The sequence below is a fragment of the Dipodomys merriami genome, unplaced genomic scaffold (genome assembly GCF_024711535.1).
Source record: "Dipodomys merriami isolate MVZ:Mamm:240054 unplaced genomic scaffold, mDipMer1.0.p SCAF_13, whole genome shotgun sequence".
Lineage (NCBI taxonomy): Eukaryota > Metazoa > Chordata > Mammalia > Rodentia > Heteromyidae > Dipodomys > Dipodomys merriami.
The window spans coordinates 19,027,731-19,050,776 of NW_027202604.1; the positions used below are offsets into that span (position 1 = coordinate 19,027,731).

Below are 23,046 nucleotides of genomic sequence, written 5' to 3' on the forward strand. Positions count from 1 at the left end.
GAATAACAGTAAAATGTTTTTCAAATTTCTTTGAGAGTATATAAATTTTACAATGCTTTCAGCATAAGAATTCTGAAGCTAAGCATTTAAAATGAGGTAAAGTAATAGATGGAAAGTAAAGCCAATGGACTATTATGAAACCACTGAAAATACGTTATTAAACACTATTTTAATAATAAGGAATTTTTTTTGTGATGTTAAAAGTAAGAAGAGACCAGGCTCAAGCCTGCAGTCCTAGTTTCTCAGGAGGATCATGGTTCAAAGCCATTCCAGGCAGGAAAGTTTTTGAGACTCTTATCTCAAATTAACCACCAGAAAACCAGAAGTAGCTCTGTGGCTCAAAGTGGTAGAGCAATAGACTTGAGCAAAAGTGCTCAGGGATAGCTCCCAGGCCCTGAGTTCAAGCCCATGACCACCACCAACAAGGAAAGAGGTAGGTACTGGTAGTTCAAGCCTGGAATCCTAGCTACAGAAGAGCCTGTGATTGGAAGATCATAGTTCAAAGACATCCTGGGCAGGAAAGTCCATGAAACTCTTATTCTCCAATTAACCACCAAAAAGGGGGGAGTAGAATATTGTTAACGTGGTAAAGTGTCAGCATTGAGTGAACACACACACACACACACACACACACACACACACACACACACACACACACACACACACACACACACACACACACACACACACACACACACACACACACACACACACACACACACACACACACACACAGCCAATATTATCAAATGTGGGATACTATCCTAAGTTTTGTTTAAAAGCATTAGAAAACAGTGACAAGAAAGTAAAGCATCTTAAAAGATTAGCAGATTAGAAGGATTTTGTTTTTCTGGGCAGGAATTTGAGGCTTTTTTTCTACTTTCTTCTTACTACTTTGACAAATGAAAAAAATTAACAGCATTAATATTTTGTTCATTTTATTGCTAAGAAATATGTGCTGTGTTTATTTGAAAGAAAGAGAAATAAATTTCCCTATAGATGTGATTGCCAGATTATATCATAAATGGTGAAATTTACTATGTAGACAAGCAACGTCTTAGTGCAAATGATCAGGAAAATAATTTGTTCAATATTTTCTGAAAATAGAAAACACCTGTTATTCAACTATATTCAACCTATCAATTATAAAGTTTATTGAATCAACAAAGCTGCTGATTCAAGAGCTTGGAGTTCTTTCGCACTCTAACCCAAATGCTTCCCATCACACCCATTTGTTAATTATCATATAATTGTATCACACAGTTAATAAAAGAACTGCCAAATACAATATATCGATCTAATGAGTCTCTGTAGCTTTCAGAGCTCCAGTGATAGCACCTAATCGCGTGCTCAACCACAACCTCCAGTGAGAAAATGATTAAGGAAATAATGAAGAAAACTCAAATGAAAACATGCTTTAGAAAAAGTTTGCACAGCGACTGGTGAAAAGAATGAAATGCTTCTCTGTTAGCCATAGGAACTGGGTAGCCTTGCCCAACTTTAAAAGGCAAATTTGGTCATTTGAGTTACAATTATTTTTCAAGCTCAAAAAAGAAAAACAACAACAACTGAATTTTGTGAGACTGGCTGAAAAAACGGATCTGATCTTTGAGTTCAGGATGAACATCAAAGGGCTGTGTACAGGGTAACACTGTGAAGACCAGGGAAGAGGCCTTAAGGGGCCAGAACCAATAGACTGCTTCCCAAACTGCCATCAACGAAAAGATTTGCAGTCCTATGAATCCTTGGAAAATTGTCACCGTTATGCTCTCCCTGTTTATTTAGATCATGAATATTTTTTGTATGTGTGTGTGCTGGAACTGGTGCTTGAACTCAGGGCTTGGGCACTATCCCTGAGATTTTTTGCTCAAGGCTAGCAGTCTGTCACTTGATCCACAGCTCCACTTACAGCTTTGAACTGTGATCCTCGGCTTTCAGCCTCCTGAGTAGCTAGGATTATAGGCGAGAGACCCTGATGCTCAGCCTTATATTATTTTAAGAAGACAAATGTTGCTGGGCCTTGAGTGGCTCATGCCTGTAATACAACTAGGAAGGTGAGATCTGAGGATTGTGGTTCCAAGCCAGCCTGCATAGGAAACCTGTGAGACTCTTAGCTCCAATTAACCAATTATTCCAAAAAGCTTGGAATAGAACTGTGGCTCAAATGGTAGAATGCTAGCCTTGAGCTAAAGCTCAGCGTGAGTTTAAAACACCAGGACTGGCACAAAGGAGGGAGGGAGGGAGGGAGGGAGGGAGAGAGGGAGAGAGGGAGAGAGAGAGAGAGAGAGAGAGAGAGAGAGAGAGAGAGAGAGAGAGAGAGAGAGAGAGGGAGAGAGAGAGAAAGGGAGGGAGGGAGGGAAGGAGGGAGGGAGGGAGGGAGAGAGAGAGGGAGGGAGGGAGAGAAACACAGAGAGAGAGAGACAGAGGGAGAGGGAGAAAGAGGAGGAGAGAGGAGAGAGGAAGGAGAGAGAAGAGTGAAAGAGGAAGTTAGAGAACAAATGTTTTTCAGTTAACAAAATCCAGCGTTAGATTTCCTTTAGACTTTAAAAATTCTCCAATCTTTATCACAAGCCATTTTATTTCCCATGTCAATAGAATAACTAGAAATCTATGAGAGGAGAAGAGTTTTTCCAAATCTTTTGGGAGAAATGTAAGTCATATCCAAGTGCTCAGAAAGATACACAAAGATGCTAAGAGGGCCTTTCCCTCTGTGCCCCATATGAATGTTGTCTTTAGTATCTGTCTCTGAGGAGTCCCCACTGGAAATACATGTCTCAGTCTGCAAGGAAAGCATGTGTATAGAAGCTATTTCCTTGGATAATACACAGCTGGCTACTGGATCCTCAGGATACAGCAAACCACCACAAACATTGGCAGGGAGGGTGGATGCTATCAAGGAACAGACAGACACTGAGTGGAAACTAAAGGGACACCTCTGACCCGAAGCACTGGAAGGGGGGTGCACTTGCGAAACAAGCCCTTAAGCGAAAGTGTGTGCTGAAGCTGTGGAGAAAACCAAATGAGGGTTCTAAGAGTAGGTAGCCAATGAGGACTACAGATGGCAGGGAGCCACTGCAGAGCCCCATGGCAAGACAAGAGATTCTGCCACAGGGCCCACACAGCAATCCTCGACATGTTGAGGAAAGGAGAGAGGGAAATCTATACCTTTACGGGATGTGCACTGCAAACAGTTGAGGGAATTCAGGGAGGGAGGGAGGGCTGACAGCATTAATGTCAGATTTATGGATTTTACCAGAAGAGAAACACATGCTGATGCAATCCTAATCCAAAGAGAACAAACCACAACAGTTAAGACAGTGGCCACTTTCATAGACCTGCTCCCAGAGAGAAACAAAACAAAACAAAACAGAATTTTGTTTTAATTGACAAATATTTACAAAGAAGAAGAGAAAATGTTAAGAAAATTTATGGAACACAAACCTACATTTGACTCCTCTATAACTTCCCTCACTGAATAGAAGCATAACAGGAACAACAGAACTAATATTTGATCTATTTTCATGTGCCAGGGGCAGTTCATACAGTTTGCATATATTAGTTCACAAGATGTCCTAAGTTAGCCTATGAGGTGAATATTCATCTTCTTCATTTTAAGCATGAAATAAGTAAAGGAAGTCCAAATTATGTAGCTTGATCCTACAATGAGCTGAGTTGGAATACAGAGCTTATACTCCTTAACCCTTAGATATTGCTGCTCACACATCAAAATTATTTTGCCCTTAAGAAATAAGGCTCATATTACATATGTGTGTGTATGTATGTGAGCATAAGGACTTACATTTTTCTAAAGTGTGACAGATGCTGGAGGGGATGTGGGCAAAAGGGAACCCAACTGCATTGTTGGTGGGAATGTAAACTGGTTCAACCACTTTGGAGAGCAAAGTGGAGGTTCCTCAAAAGACTACACATAGAGCTCCCCTATGACCCAGCACTTTGGGGCACTTACTCAAATGATCACAAACAAGGCTATAATAAAGCTACCAGCACAACTATGTTATTGCAGCATTATTTATCATAGCTAAGATATGCAACCAACCCAGATGCCCCTCAGTAGATGAATGGATCAAGTGAGAGATATACATGAATTCTATGCCTCAATCCAAATAGCTTCTGATTGCTGTATTTATGGAAAATTATTGATGATACAAAAGAGATTGTTCTCATGAAAGTAGACCTCCTGAAAATTAGTAAGAAATGAGAATACAGAAAATTCTACATTATCTACTCATTTACCTACAACAGTAAACCTACCACCTGTTGCCAGGAATTATGTTTCACAGTAATCATGTATTCAAAAACCATAATGTGAAAATCAGCATTGTTATGAAGTTTTGCAGTATCTGTAGTAAAAGACTTGATAAAACAAGACTGGATTTTCTTTTCTGTTTTTGTATCCAATCTTTCATGATATACTTTGTGGCCAAAATGGAGCAAGAAAAGCTGGTCTCATACAATATGCATGGCTGGAAAAAACAAAGACCACACTGATCCCCAGGGGCCCTACCACCATTATTTTAGGGCACAACCAAGAGGCAGACCACCTGGGTTTGAAATCTGTCTCGTCCATTCTGTAGCTATTTGAACTGGGATGCTCTCTCCCCCTCATCTATTCAGTGAGGTACCAATGATACCTACTTAACAGAGTTGCTCGAAAGTAGTCAAACAACATTTGGCAACACAGAAAAATGTGACAGTATGGTAGCTGAGCAATGTTAAATCCATAGAGGAGATGATAAATTGAATTTGCATGAAAAATCACCTTGTATTGAATTATATGCTCTCATAGCTGGGACAATGACAAGAATCACTTGAGTAGGAGTGACCCATTCCATCCATGATGTAATAGGTATGCTTATAAAAGGAGTCTTGGAATTCATTTGTGATGCTTACTGCAATTGCCTGTGGTTTCAAAACAAAAAAATCACAGGAATGTCCAACCCACTGAGCGTAAATAGTATCATCCTACTTTCAAACTCATTTCATGCTCAAAGTTATGTCAGACAGCGGAAATTCTTTAATAATTCTATTGAGTTTTGGCTATAAAAACATGTCAGGAAGTTGTTAAGCTAAGCAATTCAAAAGCATTTCTCTCTCTCTCTCTTTTTTGCCACTCTTGGGGCTTGAACTCAGGGCCTGGCCACTGTTCCTGAACTTCTTTTGCTCAAGACTAGCACTCTACCACTTCAGCCACCGTGCCACTTCTGGCCTCTTCTGTTTATGTGGTATTGAGGAATTGAACCCAGGGCTTGCTTCATACATGCTAGGCAAGCACTCTACAACTAAGCCATATTTCCAGCCCTCAAAAGCATTTTTTTTTTTTGGCAAGTCATGGGGCCTCAACTCTGGGCCTGGGTGCTGTCCTTCAGCTCTTCAGCTCAAGGCTAGCACTCTACCACTTGAGCCACAGCGCCACTTCCAGGTTTTTCTGTTTATGTGGTGCTGAGGAATCGAACATAAGGCCTCATGCATGCAAGGAAAGCACTCGACCTCTGAGCCACCTTCCCAGCCTCCTCAAAAGCATTTTTTAATGACAAAAAGTGTGGACAGAAAAAAAAAAAGTGTGGACAGTTATGAAGAGTCAAGAGTTAATACTACCTCCTGGCAAGGTGAAATATATTTTTACTGGGGCAAATTTTTATTAATTTCATTGCTGAAAACTGATGAAGGTCAGGACTGGTAGTCTAAACAGTGAGCATAGAATACAACACAGATACTTTTCCTACTTTCCATCTATATAAGTCAACTTTAACTATGATTGAGTATATAATTCTTCTATCCAACCCCTCTATACCTTTCACATATTCTTAGACTTTTCCCCCTGCAACCAAATTATCACTTTTTTTCCTCCTGGATGGAATGAGCAAATCATAGGAAGTAAGCTATTTTCCCTGCCTTTCTACATTCATTTCCTCAGGGCCATAGGAAGATGACCTGCTGTGACTCGTATGTTCTCCAACAGTGGCCAAGGTATAGCATTCAGCCTCTCAGTCTAGTTATAAGGGATCTGTCCTATATGATTAACATTTTTCAAGAAATTACATTATTGTAGAATGCATTTTAAAAGATAACTACATTGAACATTATCTATATAAATAATACAGTAACATCGTTGGTCATTTAGAAGACATATTACAACCCTATCATATTCCCATGATCTAATTTTTCATTATTATTTTTAGGCAAAGACTATGTAAACCTAGTAACTTGTCATGACTAACTCAGGAGGTCAATAAAGAAATTTACATGTAATATTATCCTCGGAATGCAAAAATAAGACCATGATTTAAAAACCCTGCTGTCGAACCTAGTGCTACATTCCTGCTTCCTCATTAAAAAATTTGGCAAGAGCATCCTTCTTCTTTCAAAGGGTTGCAAAAGGAGAAAGTAAATTTTGAAGACTGCCTACGAAGAATTATAAACTTCTGGTGACAGTAAACTAATTTTTAAAAGGAAGAAAAATGAAAATCTTTTTTTAAAATACTAGAAAATAAACATAATTACTTTACTGATCTCAGGATAGAAAAGCTGTGTAAGTATAAAAGAACTGGGAAAAACTCATAAATAAATTTGATAAGTTAAACTTATTATAACATCTCTATCTTTCAATAACATTACTGTCTAAGCAAACAGAACATGTTGGGACCAAAATTAGGAACAGCATTTGAAACAAATATAACATGTAGAGGGGTTCTTTCCTACATCATCCTTAATAAACTGAGGTTTGTTTTTTTTCCTTTTTCATAAAAGATAGGAGCAAAGAACCTTAAAGTAATATATCAATAAAAATAATTCATAAATATGTTTTAGGAGTATTCCTAAGTAGCAACTCAAAAATTTGAAAAATGACCTTAGTTAAATCTATGAATATGGCAAAGACCACCCCCAAATCTACTTCTTTAAGTTTATAGTGAGTTAACTATCCTCATGAATTGTCAGAGAAAAATAAATTTAGGAGTATCTGTCAATTTAAACAACAACTATCATTTTATTTTTTTCTTTTTTAATTTTATTTTGTTGTAAAGATGCTATACAGAGGGGTTACCATTACATGAGTAAGGTAATGAATACATTTCTTGTCGAATATTATTGCCCCCTCCTTTGTTTTCCCCCTAACATCCCTTCCCTCCTTCCTTCCCCCAATCTTTCCTCCCCCACTCCTACCCACCAAGGTTGTAAAGCTCATTTCCAGCATAGTGTCTTGTGAGTCTCATTGTTGCAATGGGTCATCCTGTGTCCTTGTTGCAGCATTTTGTTATTCCCCTTCCCCTTCCCAAATTAGATAAATGTATATACAAAGGCAGGGTACTAAAATCAGAGTAACAACAGGGGATATGCATAGGGGGAAGAACATACAAAAGAAACAAAAAAAATCACATAGTACATTAAAAACAACAACAACAAATAAAAACCTCTTATGTCCGTATCTTGGGGATCATTTCACTTAGCATCATGTTAGATGGTCATATGTACATAGCTTTTGAGCTTGTCTTCTCATCTGATAAGATTATTGCAAATAAAGGAAACCATAGGACCTATGTTTCTTTGGGCCTGGCTTACTTCACTTAATATGATTTTTCCTAAGTCTTTCTATTTCCTAACAAATGGGGCGGTGTCATTCGTTCTGATGGAAGCACAGAATTCCATACTGCTTTCCAGAGTGGTTGAACAAGTTTACACTCCCACCAACAGTGCAGTAGCGTTCCCTTTTGGCCACATCCACTCCAGCATCTGAACAACTATCATTTTAGCAGCAGATAATTCTATTTTTTCCATTTGTCAGAAATAGGACACAAAGATCCTCTACCAAAATATTCATGACATGAATGTTGAAAAATTATATCTATATGGCATTACTAAAAAAACAAACTTGTGTGTGTGTGTGTATGCGCGCACACGCACGCACGCGCACACACACACACACACACACACACACACATACACACACACACACACACACACACACACACCAGTACTACGGCTTAAACTCAGGGTATAGGCACTGCCCCTTGAGCTTTTTTGCTCAAGTAGTCTAGTATTCTACCACCTGAGCCACAGCTCCACTTCCAGCTTTTTGGTGGCTCATTGAAGATAAGACTCTTAACAGAGTTTTCTGCCTGGGTTAGCTTTGAATCTTGACCCTCAAATCTCAGCCTCCTGAGTAGTTTGGATTACAAATGTGAGCCACCAGTGCCTAGCTCAAAAATATAAATACATTTGAACACATCAGAAAAAATTAAGAACAAATAGGCTAAAAATCAGATTATATAATATTGCTTTTCTAGAGAAATTAGTAATACAACAAAATTATAAAAGAAAATTTTTACCCTGAAATCTTTCATAGGTTATTTCTAATAAAGTTATAGTTTTATTTCATGTAATAGATAGTAGATATTCATATAATTACAAAAGTAAATGCAAGATTTTAAAATGTGCTATGCTTAATATAAAGTAGATTGCTTTTACATAGATATAATTTAAAGAAAACGTTTACTTAGTCAAGCAATTCATTAGCTGGTTACTAGATTACATTCAGAATACCAAATGGTTTGACTAAATATAATGTCCTTTTCATTAACACTTCAGAGGTAGCAGAACTATATTAGTGCTGAGTACCTACTGTGTCCTGACTGTCCTCCTGTATGAAATTGAGCTAAGACAAAGATGAATAAAGGAAGAGTACCTTTATTTCAAACCTTATGAATGAAAAAGGATGCAAGTTAAGTCCTGGCTTGAAACTTTCCAGTGCACACAGGCCTAGGATTCCACAAAAACGGTCACTGGCTTCATGTTAGGGTATCTCATGGCCCTGACAACCACATAGAAATGCTTTGCTTAACACCACCAAAAAAATCCATTAAAATTAGTTCAGAGAGAAAAGTATCAACACAGTGCTAAAGGCTCCTTTATCAGGATTGTGAGAGGAGCAGAGACACAGGTACAATGACCACCATTAAAGCTCATCAGAGTTAGCATCTACTAAACTAAGCCCCTAAGGACTTAATTTAAAACCACTTTGGTGAAGCAACTCAAAGCCATGACTGAACATCAGGACTGTTTACACATCTTCACTTCCTAAGGTAGGAAGTAGAAAGTAGTGTATTTATTATTCCTTCTGAACCATGCCTTATAAAAGGAAAAAGCTCACAGTATATCAAATGCACAGAAGTTTAGAGGTTTATTTCAAATTGTAGGAATTGGGGCTAGGGACTTGGCTAAAGTGTAAGTTACTTGTTCAGCAACCATGGGGCCTTGAATTCAAATCTCAATAATGCTAAGGCAATCAATCAATCCCTAGTGTCTTTCCAATGGTGTGAAATTCATCATCCTTCTGTATTAAGTGTCTTGGGTGTTGGGATAATAGGACTGAACCACCATACCTGGATTTTATCAGCATCTTCTACCTTGTTCATACCTTAATGTCCCTTTTTTATTTTTTATTTTTGGTTGGTTGTGGGGCCTGAACTCTTGACCTAGGCACTGTCCCTCAGCTCTTCAGCTCACGGCTAGTGCTCTACCACTTGAGCCACAGAACCACTTCCAGCTTTTTCTGCTTATGTGGTATTGAGGAATCAAACCCAGGGCCTCATGCATGCAAGGAAAGCACTCTACCACTGAGCCACCTTCCCAGCCCCCTTCATGTCCTTTTACATTTAGTTGATTCACTACTCATTTTCTTAGGTAATCTGAATATAGGCAACCTAAGTCATTTTTAACACATTTCAGGAAATAAATTCATAAGAATATTCTTTTTTTTTTTTTTTTTGTCGGTCATGGGGCTTGAACTCTGGGCCTGGACACTGTCCCTCAGCTCTTCAGCTCAAGGCGAGTGCTCTACCACTTGAGCTACAGCACCACTTCCGGTTTTCTAGTGGTTTATTGGAGATAGGAGTCTCACGGTCTTTCCTGCCCAGGCTGGCTTTGAACCGCGATTCTCAGATCTCAGCCTCCTGAGTAGCTAGGATTACAGGCGTAAGCCACCGGCGCCCAGCGGAAATAAATTCAGAGACAAAGTAAAGTGACTTAGTGACACTTGTCTTATTTATTGTATAAGTAAAAATACATTTGAAGGATTTACAAAACAAATTAATCAGGAGTTACCTTATACTTCCTAGGGAAGGTAAGAGTGACAACAGACAGTAAGATAGTGGCAAGGTAATACCTCTGCCAGCCAAAGAGGAAACAAAGGATTCTGTGCAATTCTCTCTGCTGAGTAACAACTCATTTTTTCACTCAAGCTTGAAACCACATGGAAATCTAGGCCAAACTGTGCTTGAGAGACTTAAGGGTAGTCTTTTTTCATAGTCAATCCACCATTATTTGTCCTGTTCAAAGAAGATCATTTGCAATTATGAATGTTACCATACCTCTGAGTGTGTTTGTATGTGAATGTGGGCAGAGACAGGAAAATCCAGGTTGATTCACTCTCTTAACTGCTACATCACTTGGCCTGGTGTTAAGAATTTACCAAATCATTTATACTTGCTAAATAAAGTCCCCATCCTTTTTCAGCTTAAAAGCTAAGAAGCTATGATTACCAGTCAGGGTTGTGCATCCTGCAAATCCTCACTGAACACACATTTCCTCAACACCTGCCATGGGTCCACTGTGCTCAGGTAATACGGATGCATCTGACACTGCCCCACAGAATCTTTTCTGCCCTGGAAGAGCTCACATTCCAGTCCATCTGAGACAGGCAAGAAACAAAATACTAAATGATGCCACACATTAGAATATAAATGTTCCAAAGAAAACAGGGGGAAAAGGAGAGGGATAATGTCCTGAGAGGGTAATGGTTGAGTACGATGTGCACGAAGGTGTGAAAGGCACAGTAGCCAAGGTACTCATACTTCGGGGAATAGCATTCCAAGGAGGAGAAAAAGCTGATTCCAGGATGGTGAGGTAGGAGAGAAGAATAGTCCCTGAATGAAAAGTGAGTATAACTAGAGCACAGAAGGTGTGGGGACCCATAGTGACTATTCCAGCCTTGAATTGGTAATTAAAAATGTAACTGATTCTCTCACCTTTGACTAGAACACAATAGATGTGTCAGCAAGCCCATACCCTCTTTGCTTCTATCATCTGCCAGAAGCTGCTAGCTTCCTTTGACTTGTCGCCACATCATGCCAAGCTCTGTCTTTGTGATGGTGCTATCTCCCCACCTAGTCTCTGTGTAATCTTCTCTTACTGTTTGTTCTAAGAGCACATGTCACCGGATTTAGGATTCATCCAGCTCACATAGTATGCTCATCTAAGCTCAGCATAAGACCCTTAACTAAATTATTATATCTTCTAAGACCCTTCTCTGAACACATGTTGAGAAGACATGGACATACATATGGAGGTTGCCATTTCAAACCAGTATGGGGAATACAGGAATGGCAGAAGATGAAAATAGTGGGTAATGGTTAGAGCTGAGGGGCAGATAGAGGAACTCATATACAAACCTTGTAAGTCTTTGTGATCAATTTGACTTTAGAGAATAGTACAGTGATATTGTGGGAATATAGACAGAGAACTGACATGGATTCAGTGTGCTAAATAGAATCACTGGCTGCAAACATGCAAAAACGTTCCATTTAATCCTTAGACTAGCTCTTTATCAGCCTGAGAACATGCCAAACTTAGATTAGAACTGGAAAAAGATGAGAGAAGAATATGGCAAATAACAGGCCTTCAGAAAATATTTGTTGAATGAATAAGTGAATGTTCCTTTCCTAACCACTCTGCTTTGAACCAAAATGAAACTTACCCCAGCAATAGTTATTAACCATCTACTATATTCAGGATTCTATTCCTAAAAATTAAAGCAATCAACAAATCACATACTATATTGAACATGCTGTTGAGTGACAAGCCATTTTCTTTGTTGGGATATATGTCATCAGTCTGTGTAAACAATAATTTCCAAATCTTCACTCAATAGGACAAAGATGTTGTAGAGTTTTACTCTTTGCCTCCACTTTCATGCTACTTTGAATCTCTAGCCCTTTCACAGAATGTTGGCTAAAATCTATGAATTGGTGGTCATTTTCTCAAACTATAAGTCTCTACTTCTAGTCTCAGATTAAATTTTAATGCCCTACCTAAATTAGGCTTGAGATACAAATTTGATCATTTAGGACTCTCTACCAATCTCCCAGCCCATCCCTTGTCCTTCTAAGGCTAACTGTGCTGCTCATGTCAAGTGGCCCCAGGTAACAGGTCATCTGTTAGCAGGTTCCCCTGTTCTACCTCCCATTGCACTTACTGAGAACCTCTGCAAAGATGCTGGCATCTGCATGGATGATATGACAGACATGTTTTGTTTCTAGAGAATTATCCATTCGTCACTTTTGGACTGTTTCCAAGGTTCCATTCATAAAAAATGAGTCATGTCTCCCTGTATAAATCTGCCAGTGGGCTAAGAGACCTTCTTCTCTGTAGTTAGGCCAGTATCTCACTTGGCCTAAAAGTATACAAGAACAGCCTTGTGGCATCTACAATCCAGTTTTGTTTTTCTGATATTCATGGTCTTTGCCAGAAAATAACAGGGCTCTGGAATGAGGTAGACATTTAAATGCTTCTCAAAGAACTGTTTTTTAAAAACTGTGGTTTTGGGTAGAAAACATAATTTCCATCTGTTTACAGCATACTCATTGTTATTAAGGTGTTGTACACAGCGGTTACCATTTCACAGATCAGATGATACATACTTTTCTCTTTTGGAAGTTGTTATCCCTTCCTTTGCTTATCCCATTTGACACCTTTGTCCTTGTCTACAAGTTACATAGTTCATTTTCCATCTAGTGTATACTGAACACCATAACTGCACTTGTTCACTTTTCCTGCATTTCTGGGTTCCCTACTGCCCCCATAAGCAGCAGAAAACGGAAAAAAAAATAAAAATCACAAACCTTCCCCACCATAAATAGCCCATGTTTCTGTTTTATTTCCATCTTTTTTAAGGCATATTCCTCCTTAGTGTCATCCTACCCTGCTCTGTCAGGCCTGTCTAACAAGCCAGCCTATGTCCCACCCTCTGTTCAGAAGGACACAAATGAGAAAACAAGCATGGTTGTGTGCCAAACTCCATGGAGCTGATGGAAGCTTCTCTAAAGCGGCTTCCATCATCCTGCACCTGCATCTGACGGCCCTTAGGTTTGCAGGCTTTGTGGCTCTAGTAGCATCAAACCAGGGAACGAAATGCCTGCCACCCCCAGTTGAGGATCCACCTTCTACACATGACTTCTGGGGGAAATTGGAAGCATCATGCCAAAGGAGAATCAGAAAGTATCTCAGCACCCCTCGTTCCAACCATTTGTACTCACCGTTCTCTTTTTCCATAGGCTGGGAGGGTGCTATGTTATTCAATGAGGTACATCTGGTTCTACTGCTGGGGTTCAGACAAATGGGGATGGGGTATGAGTTCTCAACTGTTGTTAGGCTTCCTGTGTATGGCCTGGTTGCTTGTTCCAGGATGAGGTGCAGATATAGCTCCATGAGAAATGGCTTCTAAGGGACACCTGATCCCTAAGTAGAACAGTTTAAAAACATCTGACTAATATTACAGACTTTTGCATGTGCAACACTCCAGGTAAAGATTTTAATGTAATTCCAGCTGATTTATTTTTATCCTGACACATCTTATTTAACAACTATTAAAGCAATCATCTTCAGTGAAAAGAAGAGTATCATAGTTGACTTTTAAAGTATTAGCATTCTACAGATAGATCTCAGTTCCAACAAATCTCTTGAACTGGAAATAAATCTTGAAGATGAAACGATCTCTTGATAACTACAGCCATTTCAAAACCTACTAGAAAAGAAGAATTAGAGAGCCATAGGAATTTAGCCTCACTCACACTCATTTTACCTAAGAGAAAATTATGTTGTCAGTCAGGCTAAAATACCTGGTTCTACATAGCTCCTACCAGGTAATCAGGCTCAAACCTTACAGACCTTCAGAAGTAACAAAGGTTAGTTATATTCTTAGAAGACAGCAAGGAGACGATGATACAACCGTAAAGATATCAGCAACAAAATTGAGACTTAGACTTTCCACTGAAACTGCTCACAGATTAGTAACAATAAAAATAAACAGTGAGTTCAAAACTTTTCTGCTGGATTATTCACCATAACTAAGATATGGAACCAACCCAGATGCCCCTCAGTAGATGAATATATCAAGAAAATGTTTTATATACATATAATATATATATGTGTGTGTAGAAAGAATGACACTGCCCCATTTGTTAGGAAATGGAAAGACTTGGGAAAAAATCATATTAAGTGAAGTAACCCAGCCCCAAAGAAATGTAGGTCCCATGGTTTCCCCTATTTGCAAGAATTAGTATACATATAGGATAATCTTATCACATAAGCTGAAAAGCTCAAAAGCTATGTACATATACCCATATAAGATGATGCTAAATGAAATGAACCCCAAGATATGGACACAGGAGGTCTGTCTTTGTTGTTATTGTTTTAAATGTACCATGTGATTTTATTTTGTTTCCTTTGTATGCTCTTCCCCCTGTGGTATATCCCCTGTTGTCACTGTACTTGATTTGGTACCCTGCATTTTGTATATACATCTGTCTAATCTGGGGAGGGGGAAGGGGAATAACAATGCAGTGAAACAAGGACACAGGATGACCCATTGCAACAATGATACAGACAATACCATATATTGGAGACAAACTTTACAACTTCAGGCGGGGGATGGGGGTGGGGAGGAGTGTGGCAGGTGGGGGAGGGAAGGGATAGTAGGACAACAAGGGAAGGGGTAACAATGATAGACGAGTAATGTTCTCGTTGCTTTACTCATGTAACTGTAACCCCTCTGTACAGCATCTTCACAATAAAATTTTAAAGGCAAAAAAACACCTTTTCTGCTGGTTATGTTATCATCTTATTTATTTAAAATACTATTTTAATGTAAGACATTAAGTATAAACATGCACCAGAAAAAGGTAGACTGAGATCACATTGCTTTGGTACCCTCCTGAGACAGATGAGCCTTCCCTAAACTAAGAAGAGATGGCTGTTTGGAATGAGTATGAAGTTCTATTTTTTTATTCCTCAGTTAATCGACAACTGTGCTATCCTCGATAGTGTTGAAGAACAAATAGCACACTGGATCCCAGGGATGCCATGGAAGCTTTTTCCACCCATCAATCTTCATCTCTCCAAAACCAGGGCTGATAGTGACACTGTCTGTGGATACTGGCACGCCCATTCCCGTTATTAAAACATTGAGATACTCCCATATTTACTGTCTCTTTATGCTGCCTGTCATCTCCTTGGCTCCTCCCCTGGGACTCTCTGGATCTCTCCACCATGCAGGAATTAATAGGTTGCTGCCTGGTGAAGCAGAGTACTTTTAGGAACTACTGCTGACATTGGTCAGTGCCATGTGTCATGCTAATTGTTACATAGAAAAATAACTTGCCTGCCTAGGACCGAGCCCACTCCTATCTCATCCCCACCAATGAGTTTTCAAAAACAAGTCAAGACTCCAGTTATTTACAGTCTATAGTAGAAATCTCAGGAAAAATATTTTACAAAACCAGTTCAGATATCTAGCATCACATAGAGTTCTAATAAGGCCAGTTTAGGATTTAAGCCCAAGAGCTACTTGCAAATTTACATTTTTTTCAGTCAATTAGCTTGTAAAAAGGAAATGGGAGCTAAGTAAATAAATTAGACCATTAATTTACAATAAATATAAATTAATTATGCTAACTAAGAGTTGAACATATACACAAATTATGTAGATACAATAAATAAATAATACGTACAGGCTGTATTAGGAAAATAAAGGAATCTTGACTAAGTATGTTAAAAAAATCCATCTACATTCAGATTTTAACAGCTTTGATATGTGTATGAAAATATAGAATAAACATTAACTGCCTACTGATGCTCTAGGAAATCTATTTTCATTCCAAATGGAAATGAGAATATATTTTGCATTATTTGAGTTAATTATGTGACATTTCTTGTGAATAATGATGTATTATTCCATTCATTATTCCTAATTATAATCCTTTACAAGTGCAAGGCTAGTAACACCATGACCAGCCTTTTCCTGTTTCCTACAATCTGATGACTTGCATGGAAATCAGGTCAAAAATATGCCTAGAATATAATGAACAGAGTTCAGCAGTTGTTAACCATGACAGTTTAAAACTACCTGAGAAAATTACACATGGAAATCAATACAAATGGAGAATAACTTTTCTCACTATGGGACGCTCATGTCACAATTCACAGGAGAAATATTCAAACTGCTCCTTTGGTAAAATGATCACCCTACCATTTGCTAGAGCTTGAGAGAGCATTCCCAATATCCTGCTCCTCACAGACACACACATGCATAGAATTATGAATAGATCAGCAGGTGTTCAACTGCATCCTTTCTACTGGGGAAAGTGATTCCATAAACTTCATATGATTCTGAGAAATGTACCCATTAAAAGCCCTGATTGGAAAAAAAAAAACAGCTGAATTTTTCTCCTATAATGCATAACCAGGTCAGACCACGCCAGTCCACCTCACTTACAGAAGAGTCCAAAGCTATAAGATAAATCCTTCTAAGGGAAAGAGGTCAACTTCAAGAAAAGACAGTCAAAACTAAGTTCTGGGCAACAGGGACCAGACGGATCACAAGACCACCACAGGTTTGTGTAGCCTTGCCATGGTTCAGGCAGCAAGGAGCCAGGAGAATCAAGATAGAGGCAGTGGCGAACGAGAAGCAGCCTGCATGAGGTGTACACGCTTGAAACATATACATACCTTCCTCACCTGAAAATCTAGGATGGGGACACAAAGGACATCCACTTTTCTCCATTCAATTTCAGACTTTCATTGCACATGAAGTTCCTATTTAATTCCTTCAGTGACAGGTCCCACCAATCTATCATCCAATCTGTATTAAAAAATTCTAGGACTTGGAATGTAGTCCAATAGTAGGACATTTGCCTAGCTTGGGTGAGGCCCATAACCTACAGTACCACAAGAAAATAAATTGAGAAGAACAAAGGAGGGGGCAACAATACTTGACAAGAAATGTACTCATTATCTTGCTCATGTGACTATAACCCCTCTGTACAGCATCTTTACAATAAGATAAAATAAAGAAAATATATTGAAATAAAAATGTATGTCTCAACTTCCAAAACTAAAAGTAAGGTTGGAAGAGAAAGGGTCTGACACTTTTCCCTGTGGCACTTATGACAGGAAATGCATGATGTCCCAAAACACCACCTCAAGATCACCCTAAAAAATGAGCTAGTATCAGAGACAAACCATGTGTCTTGGATGGTAAGTTAAGAAGGGTGCCAGTCACACAAGGCTTGTCTTCCAATGAGGACTGGCAGGTTCTTCACTACAAGTTTCTAAACACTGGAAATAGATGCTGGTACCATAGAAAATGAGGAAATTGACCAAGAATCTCATTTGTTCTTGCTGTCCAAGGCCATGTCAAGCTAAAGTTCTAGCAGGTTCTAGCACATAAACTCTCACACGTGTAGCATTACACTCTCACAACCAAGGACAGGTACAGATTTATCTGGAAATCTTTCACAAACAAAGAGAGAAAAGAAAGTTCCAACTGAGCAATTGCTGCTATGTGCATATCTCTGAGCACCATAAGCTGCCAAATTAAAAAACAATGACAAGAAAACCAATGTGTCCACCACAGCTCAAGAGAAAGAACAGTGAGATCATTTCTGTACATGTCTGCAGGAGTCTTTAAGCTATATAACAAGCGCGCACAGAGAAGAGCAAAGATGTGCTCAGGGCAATTTTAAGATCGCTATTCTAACTTTAGCAATAAGGATATTAAAAGAGTGCTTGTGCACATTTTTATTTGTACAGGAAGATTTTAAAAGAAACGGTTTTGAGAAATGAAAGATCGTCAGATCACTAATAACTGTCGTTTCCTGAACAATTAAAGGAATTCACAAGATTGCAACCCACTCAGGAAATGACAAATATTCCTGATTTTTATGGAAGGACTAAAAGGGCACTTTTATCTATAGCATCTACTCTGTAAGAATCACTGTTAAGTAAGAAAACTATTTTTATTAGTCTTTCATTTATTTCAAGCAGTACTCAATGCAGCAAAAACCTGAAAACAGAAAAGTTAACGTGACTCATTTAAACGTACAGTTTTTAATTTTCTTTCTACTGAGGCTGAATTTTCTTTTAGTATATATTTTTATTGTAAAGATACTATACAGAGGGGTTACAGTTACATGAGTAAGGTAATGAGTATATCTCCTATGAATATTGTTACCTCCTCCTCTGTTTTTTCCCCTAGGCTGAATCTTAAGAGTAGAGTTCCTATTGCAATACACATATAAGGAGAAATGTTCTTGAAGATGCCTACTCCAGGTCTTCACAAACCCACTTTGTAACGCTGTTCTCCATGCATCATTCCTACATTGTTTGGTCTAGTAACATTCTGTATACGATGCAGCTGTCAAGAGACATTGTTCTTTTTAATTACTGATTCAATAAACCGTTGACAAATGATTTGTATAAGATAGTATCTGGTCAGCTAGCAAAGTATCTCTCTATCCTTATATTCCACATTCACACTGTCTACCAATTCTGCCATGTTCCCCCTCATGTTAGAGCTCCATATGCTCTTCTGAATAGCAATCCACAGATCAATACACTGTCTGCTGGAAACAACAAGACATAACAAATGAATAATACTATTTACAATAAAAGCCCCAGTCCCCAAATGGAATCCAGTCATGTTCAAATTCATTTTTCATGCTCAACTCAAGTGCTCAGGTAGACACAGCCCAATGCAAGGGGAAAGAAACAAGTATTAACCACAATGGCTCAAGTTCATTGAAGCCACAAACAACAGCTGACCTGCATTAATGGGCACGAATAAAAGATTCTTTGCAAAATTCTGAGGATGCACTCTCTAAAATGATTCTGTTCTCCTCCCTAAAGAACCTCTGAGAAGGACTTTCTGGTAACAGGAAATTAATGGATTAAAGACATTTTGACACATTCTTCTGGAGTGTTGTACCACAGTGGCCAAAGCCTATTCAATCGGCTTTAAACACTGCTGGCAAGAAACAGAAGTGTTTGCTTTAGGTGGGGACAAGGAGGGACTGAAGTGGCTCTCCTGAGAATGAAGCAAACAGTTCTGTTTCAAAGCTTATCTGTGGTCTCCAATCAAACAGTTCCTTTCTTACTTCTGAAAGCCAGCAAAAAGTCATAAGAAAACAGGGTAGTCAGAGGCAGCAAAATGTTAGGTAAGGGCAAGAACTCAAAGATAACATTTGCAGCTCATGAGTGGTCACCTGAATACTGCTTTTACTCAGAATCAAACAAAAATAGAAAATAGGAGCTTCTATTTTGTATGACTATGTCAGTATGCTGCCTGTAAATAAATATAAAGTTTTCCACTGACAAATTAACATGCTTTTAGAAATGGAAAAAACATATTTACCCGTAGGTCAATCTATTCATTCCTTTAAGACAAGCCACCAAACACCGCATAATTTTAAACAAGAGTTGTCGCTGACATAGGGAATGTTGGGAAAATATCATTTAAATAGGATTCTGTAAAGTCCAAGACAAAATGGTGACAGAACTTGGCTTTGAGAATGACAATATGAAAATACAGGATTTCAGTAGACCCTTATCATGCCATTCCATTCATTACAGAAGTGAGTATGTTTCTAGTGTTCACAGTTTCACTTTAAATTCAGTAACCATAGTACTGTGGGGTGCTAAGAAGAAGAAAAGAGGTCTGCAAAAGGAAGTTCTACTCGCATGCTTTTCTATGCAAACAAGACTACACATAGTCCTGACATGAAGCAGACTGGAATGAAGTGCCTAGCATGGTGCCTGGACCAGGGTATGAGCTCAGTAATAAAGCTCTGAATGAATCAACATGTGAATAAAGAATCAAGTGTCACAAACAATGAGGACAGATTCTTTTTTTCCTAAGAGGGAGGGTAGTTATCAAAGCATGTTAGTTCAAATGAAAAGGATGGGGAATTCTGTAACTCTAGTACAAGGGTGGCAGAGGAGAACTATGATAAAGTGAAAATATGCCACAGCTTTAGGAAAGAAGGGGAATGAAAGGCAAGATAATAAAAGTCCTTAAAACCTATGGCAGAGTGTGAACTTTTCCTTCAAACATATGGAGGGATTCCTCAGTGGGTTGCTGAGTGATGTGTTCAGAGCAATAGCTTAGAATGAGGTGCGGTCTAGAGACAGGGAAGCTGCAAAAACACTGGATGGCCCATACCAAAGGGTTAGGGCAGGGCAGGCAGGACAAAATGCTGGGGAAAGATAAAAGCCTACTCCAGACACATTACCATTTATTTAATGAAATGTTAGTGGACAGGGCTATCCACTGATTGAGTTACCAAATTTAAGGAAAAAAGAATATGGCTTTTTGCAAGTAAATGAATGGTTTTAGAAAGATGCTTCTCACAGCTGAAACCTAACAGAGTTTACAAAGGTAATATAAAATAAAAAGTTACAAAATTAATGCATAAAAAAGGATTGTCTGAATACATTATCCACTGGCCCTAGAACCATTTTCAACACTGCAGATGTGAAATAGCCTCACAGAGTGTATTGATTACATATATATATATATATACACACATATATATATATATATATATATATATATATATATATATATATATATATTCTGGCTTCTTACTGCTAGTCTCAGAAAGAGCTGGGTCCTCTTGCTACTTTCCAAATAAGCTGCTTCTTTTAATAAGCACTCTCATGTCCTTGGCATTTACTCAGGTAACTGGTACGGATTCACTTATAAAATGGTGACCCCCAGAGCCACTGGTGGGAAACAGGCACTCGTCAATCCCACCCTGTGCACTGAACCTACTTCCCTATGAGAAAGCATTGCCCTTTTCTCTCATGTATGTTCGCTCCAGCGCTTACTCATCACACTTTCAGAGTTGGTTTGAGACATCATGAAAAAAATCAAGATACTATCAAGATACGGAATGAGAAAACTCATAAAGCCAAGTTCATTGCATAAATTAGCCATTTTGAAAATCAGTACATCTCTAAGACCTCACATTTTCTGAGTCGCAGGTAGTAAAATTTAGACATCTGCATTGACTTTTTTCCTCCCAAGTTCCCATAGTTCTTTGTTAAAAGTCAATTAAAACTGAAAATTCAACAAAATCCTTACGTACACAATCATAAATGATCATATCAATCACTTAAAAATAACTTCTCCAAGTATTTCACAAACTCCTATAACTTTCACTATAGAAGAAAAATAAAGCTCCTGCTGAAGTCAATAAGAAAAAAGTCTTTCCCCACAGATAAAATAACTCTTCTATGACTACTACTGTCCAGACACTGGACAATAGTCTAAACAGGAGTTTTACCCAAGAGAAGATGCCATTTCAAATCCCATCATAGGTGATTTACAAGTTAAGATGAATTGAATCAAAACTCATAACTGAACAATCTCCAAGAATTAACAAAACAAAGCAAGTCTTAGCTTGTAATATAATATCACATTTCCATATGGCCAAGTTACCATGTGAATTCTACCATTAAAATTCACAATGAAAAACATGAATCCAAAGTGCCAAGGATATTTTACTGGGCCAGTTTTAGAAACACCTATTTACACAGCTCCAGTAGTAAAAAGGTCAAGCGAAAATTCACCTCCGAAGCCCTGGTTGCTAAGCAACTCTTTTCAGAAGTTCTGCAACATTGATCAAGCATATTACTGGTGCCACCAACTGGATTCAAAATAAATGTGAATAACATCATACCTGGTCTCTCCAAAGAGGAAAAAGGTGGATTCTTACCTTTTTCTTTCACAGACATTGGAGACAAATCCTGCGTTCATTTTGTTGATTAGGCACAAGGGTTTTTCATGCCTCTTAAAAGAAAAGGATATGACCTGGAACCACAGGTTTCCTGTTCACAAGGGCAAAGGACAGTTCTGTTTTGAGAAACACCACAGATGGCTTGATGAGATGCTGGCCGAATCTAAAAGACATTTTCTCAGATGAAATCTGAAATAGAAGACAAGATAGGAAGTAAGGCATTTGTAAAATTTAAATAAGAAAGAAACAAGTTCATGGACTACTTTATTTTTTTAATTTAATTTAATTTTATTTGTGAACATACTGTACAGAGGAGTTACAATTACATGGGCAGGATAATGTGTACATTTCTTACCAAGCATTGCAGCCTCCTCCTTTGTTTACCCTTCACATCCCTTCCCAGCCTCCCCCCTCCCCCCCAATCCCAATCCTTCTCCTTCACCCCCTTCCCCCTACCCCCCCCCCCCCGCACCAACGTTGTAAAGCTCATTTTGGACATGACAACTTGTACTTCTCATTGTTGCAATAGGTCCACCTGTATCCTTAAACAACTGGTTTTTCCCCATCTCCTCCACAAGTTATACTGACATCAAATATGGTGAAAGCAGGGGTTATACTGTGGGGGAGGGACATACAAAGCAACAAAGAGATAATCTTATAAATGCGTTAGAAACACATGCATGAAAGAAAAAAAACATTAAAATACACACCTAAGGGTTCATTTTCCTGACATCACATTATCTGACCTTTTCCGCTTGACTCATACATATACTAGATATTACAAATAAGGGAAACCATGGGACCTATGTTTCTTTGGGCCTGGCTTACTTCACTTAATATAATTTTTTCCAAGTTTTTCCATTTCCTAACAAATGGGGCAATGTCATTCTTTCTGATGGAGGCATAGAATTCATGGACTACTTTAAAGAGAGAGAGTTCCAATACTAAAGATTCTTGGTTGTGAAGAATTCCTTGATGAGGATTGGTGACTCATATTTGTAATCTTAGGTACTCAAGAGATTGACCTGAGGATCATGGTTTGAAGCCAGGCAGGAAGTAAAGTCCATGAGACCCTTACCTCCAATTAACAACCAAAAAGCTGAAGAGGAGATGTGGCTTGTGTCAGCCTTGAATGAAAAAGCTAAGGGACAGTGTCCAGGCTCTGAATTCAAACGCCAGT

At 38.6% G+C, this 23,046-nt stretch overlaps 1 protein-coding gene across 19 annotated transcripts in view; it reads right to left on the reverse strand.

Moving 5' to 3' along the window:
- Fhit (fragile histidine triad diadenosine triphosphatase) overlaps positions 1-23,046 on the reverse strand; it is a 1,320,449-nt gene that overhangs the window by 704,022 nt on the left and 593,381 nt on the right. For 17 of the 19 annotated variants that reach the window (XM_070018847.1, XM_070018836.1, XM_070018846.1 and 14 more), the window contains one exon: positions 21,936-22,055. In XM_070018847.1, the coding sequence (XP_069874948.1) occupies positions 21,936-22,040 (105 nt within the window). In that variant the 5' untranslated portion in view covers positions 22,041-22,055. Of the gene's footprint in view, positions 1-13,328; positions 13,378-21,845; positions 22,056-23,046 lie in introns of those variants that run through there. The other 2 variants (XM_070018852.1, XM_070018854.1) reach the window with 2 other exon arrangements.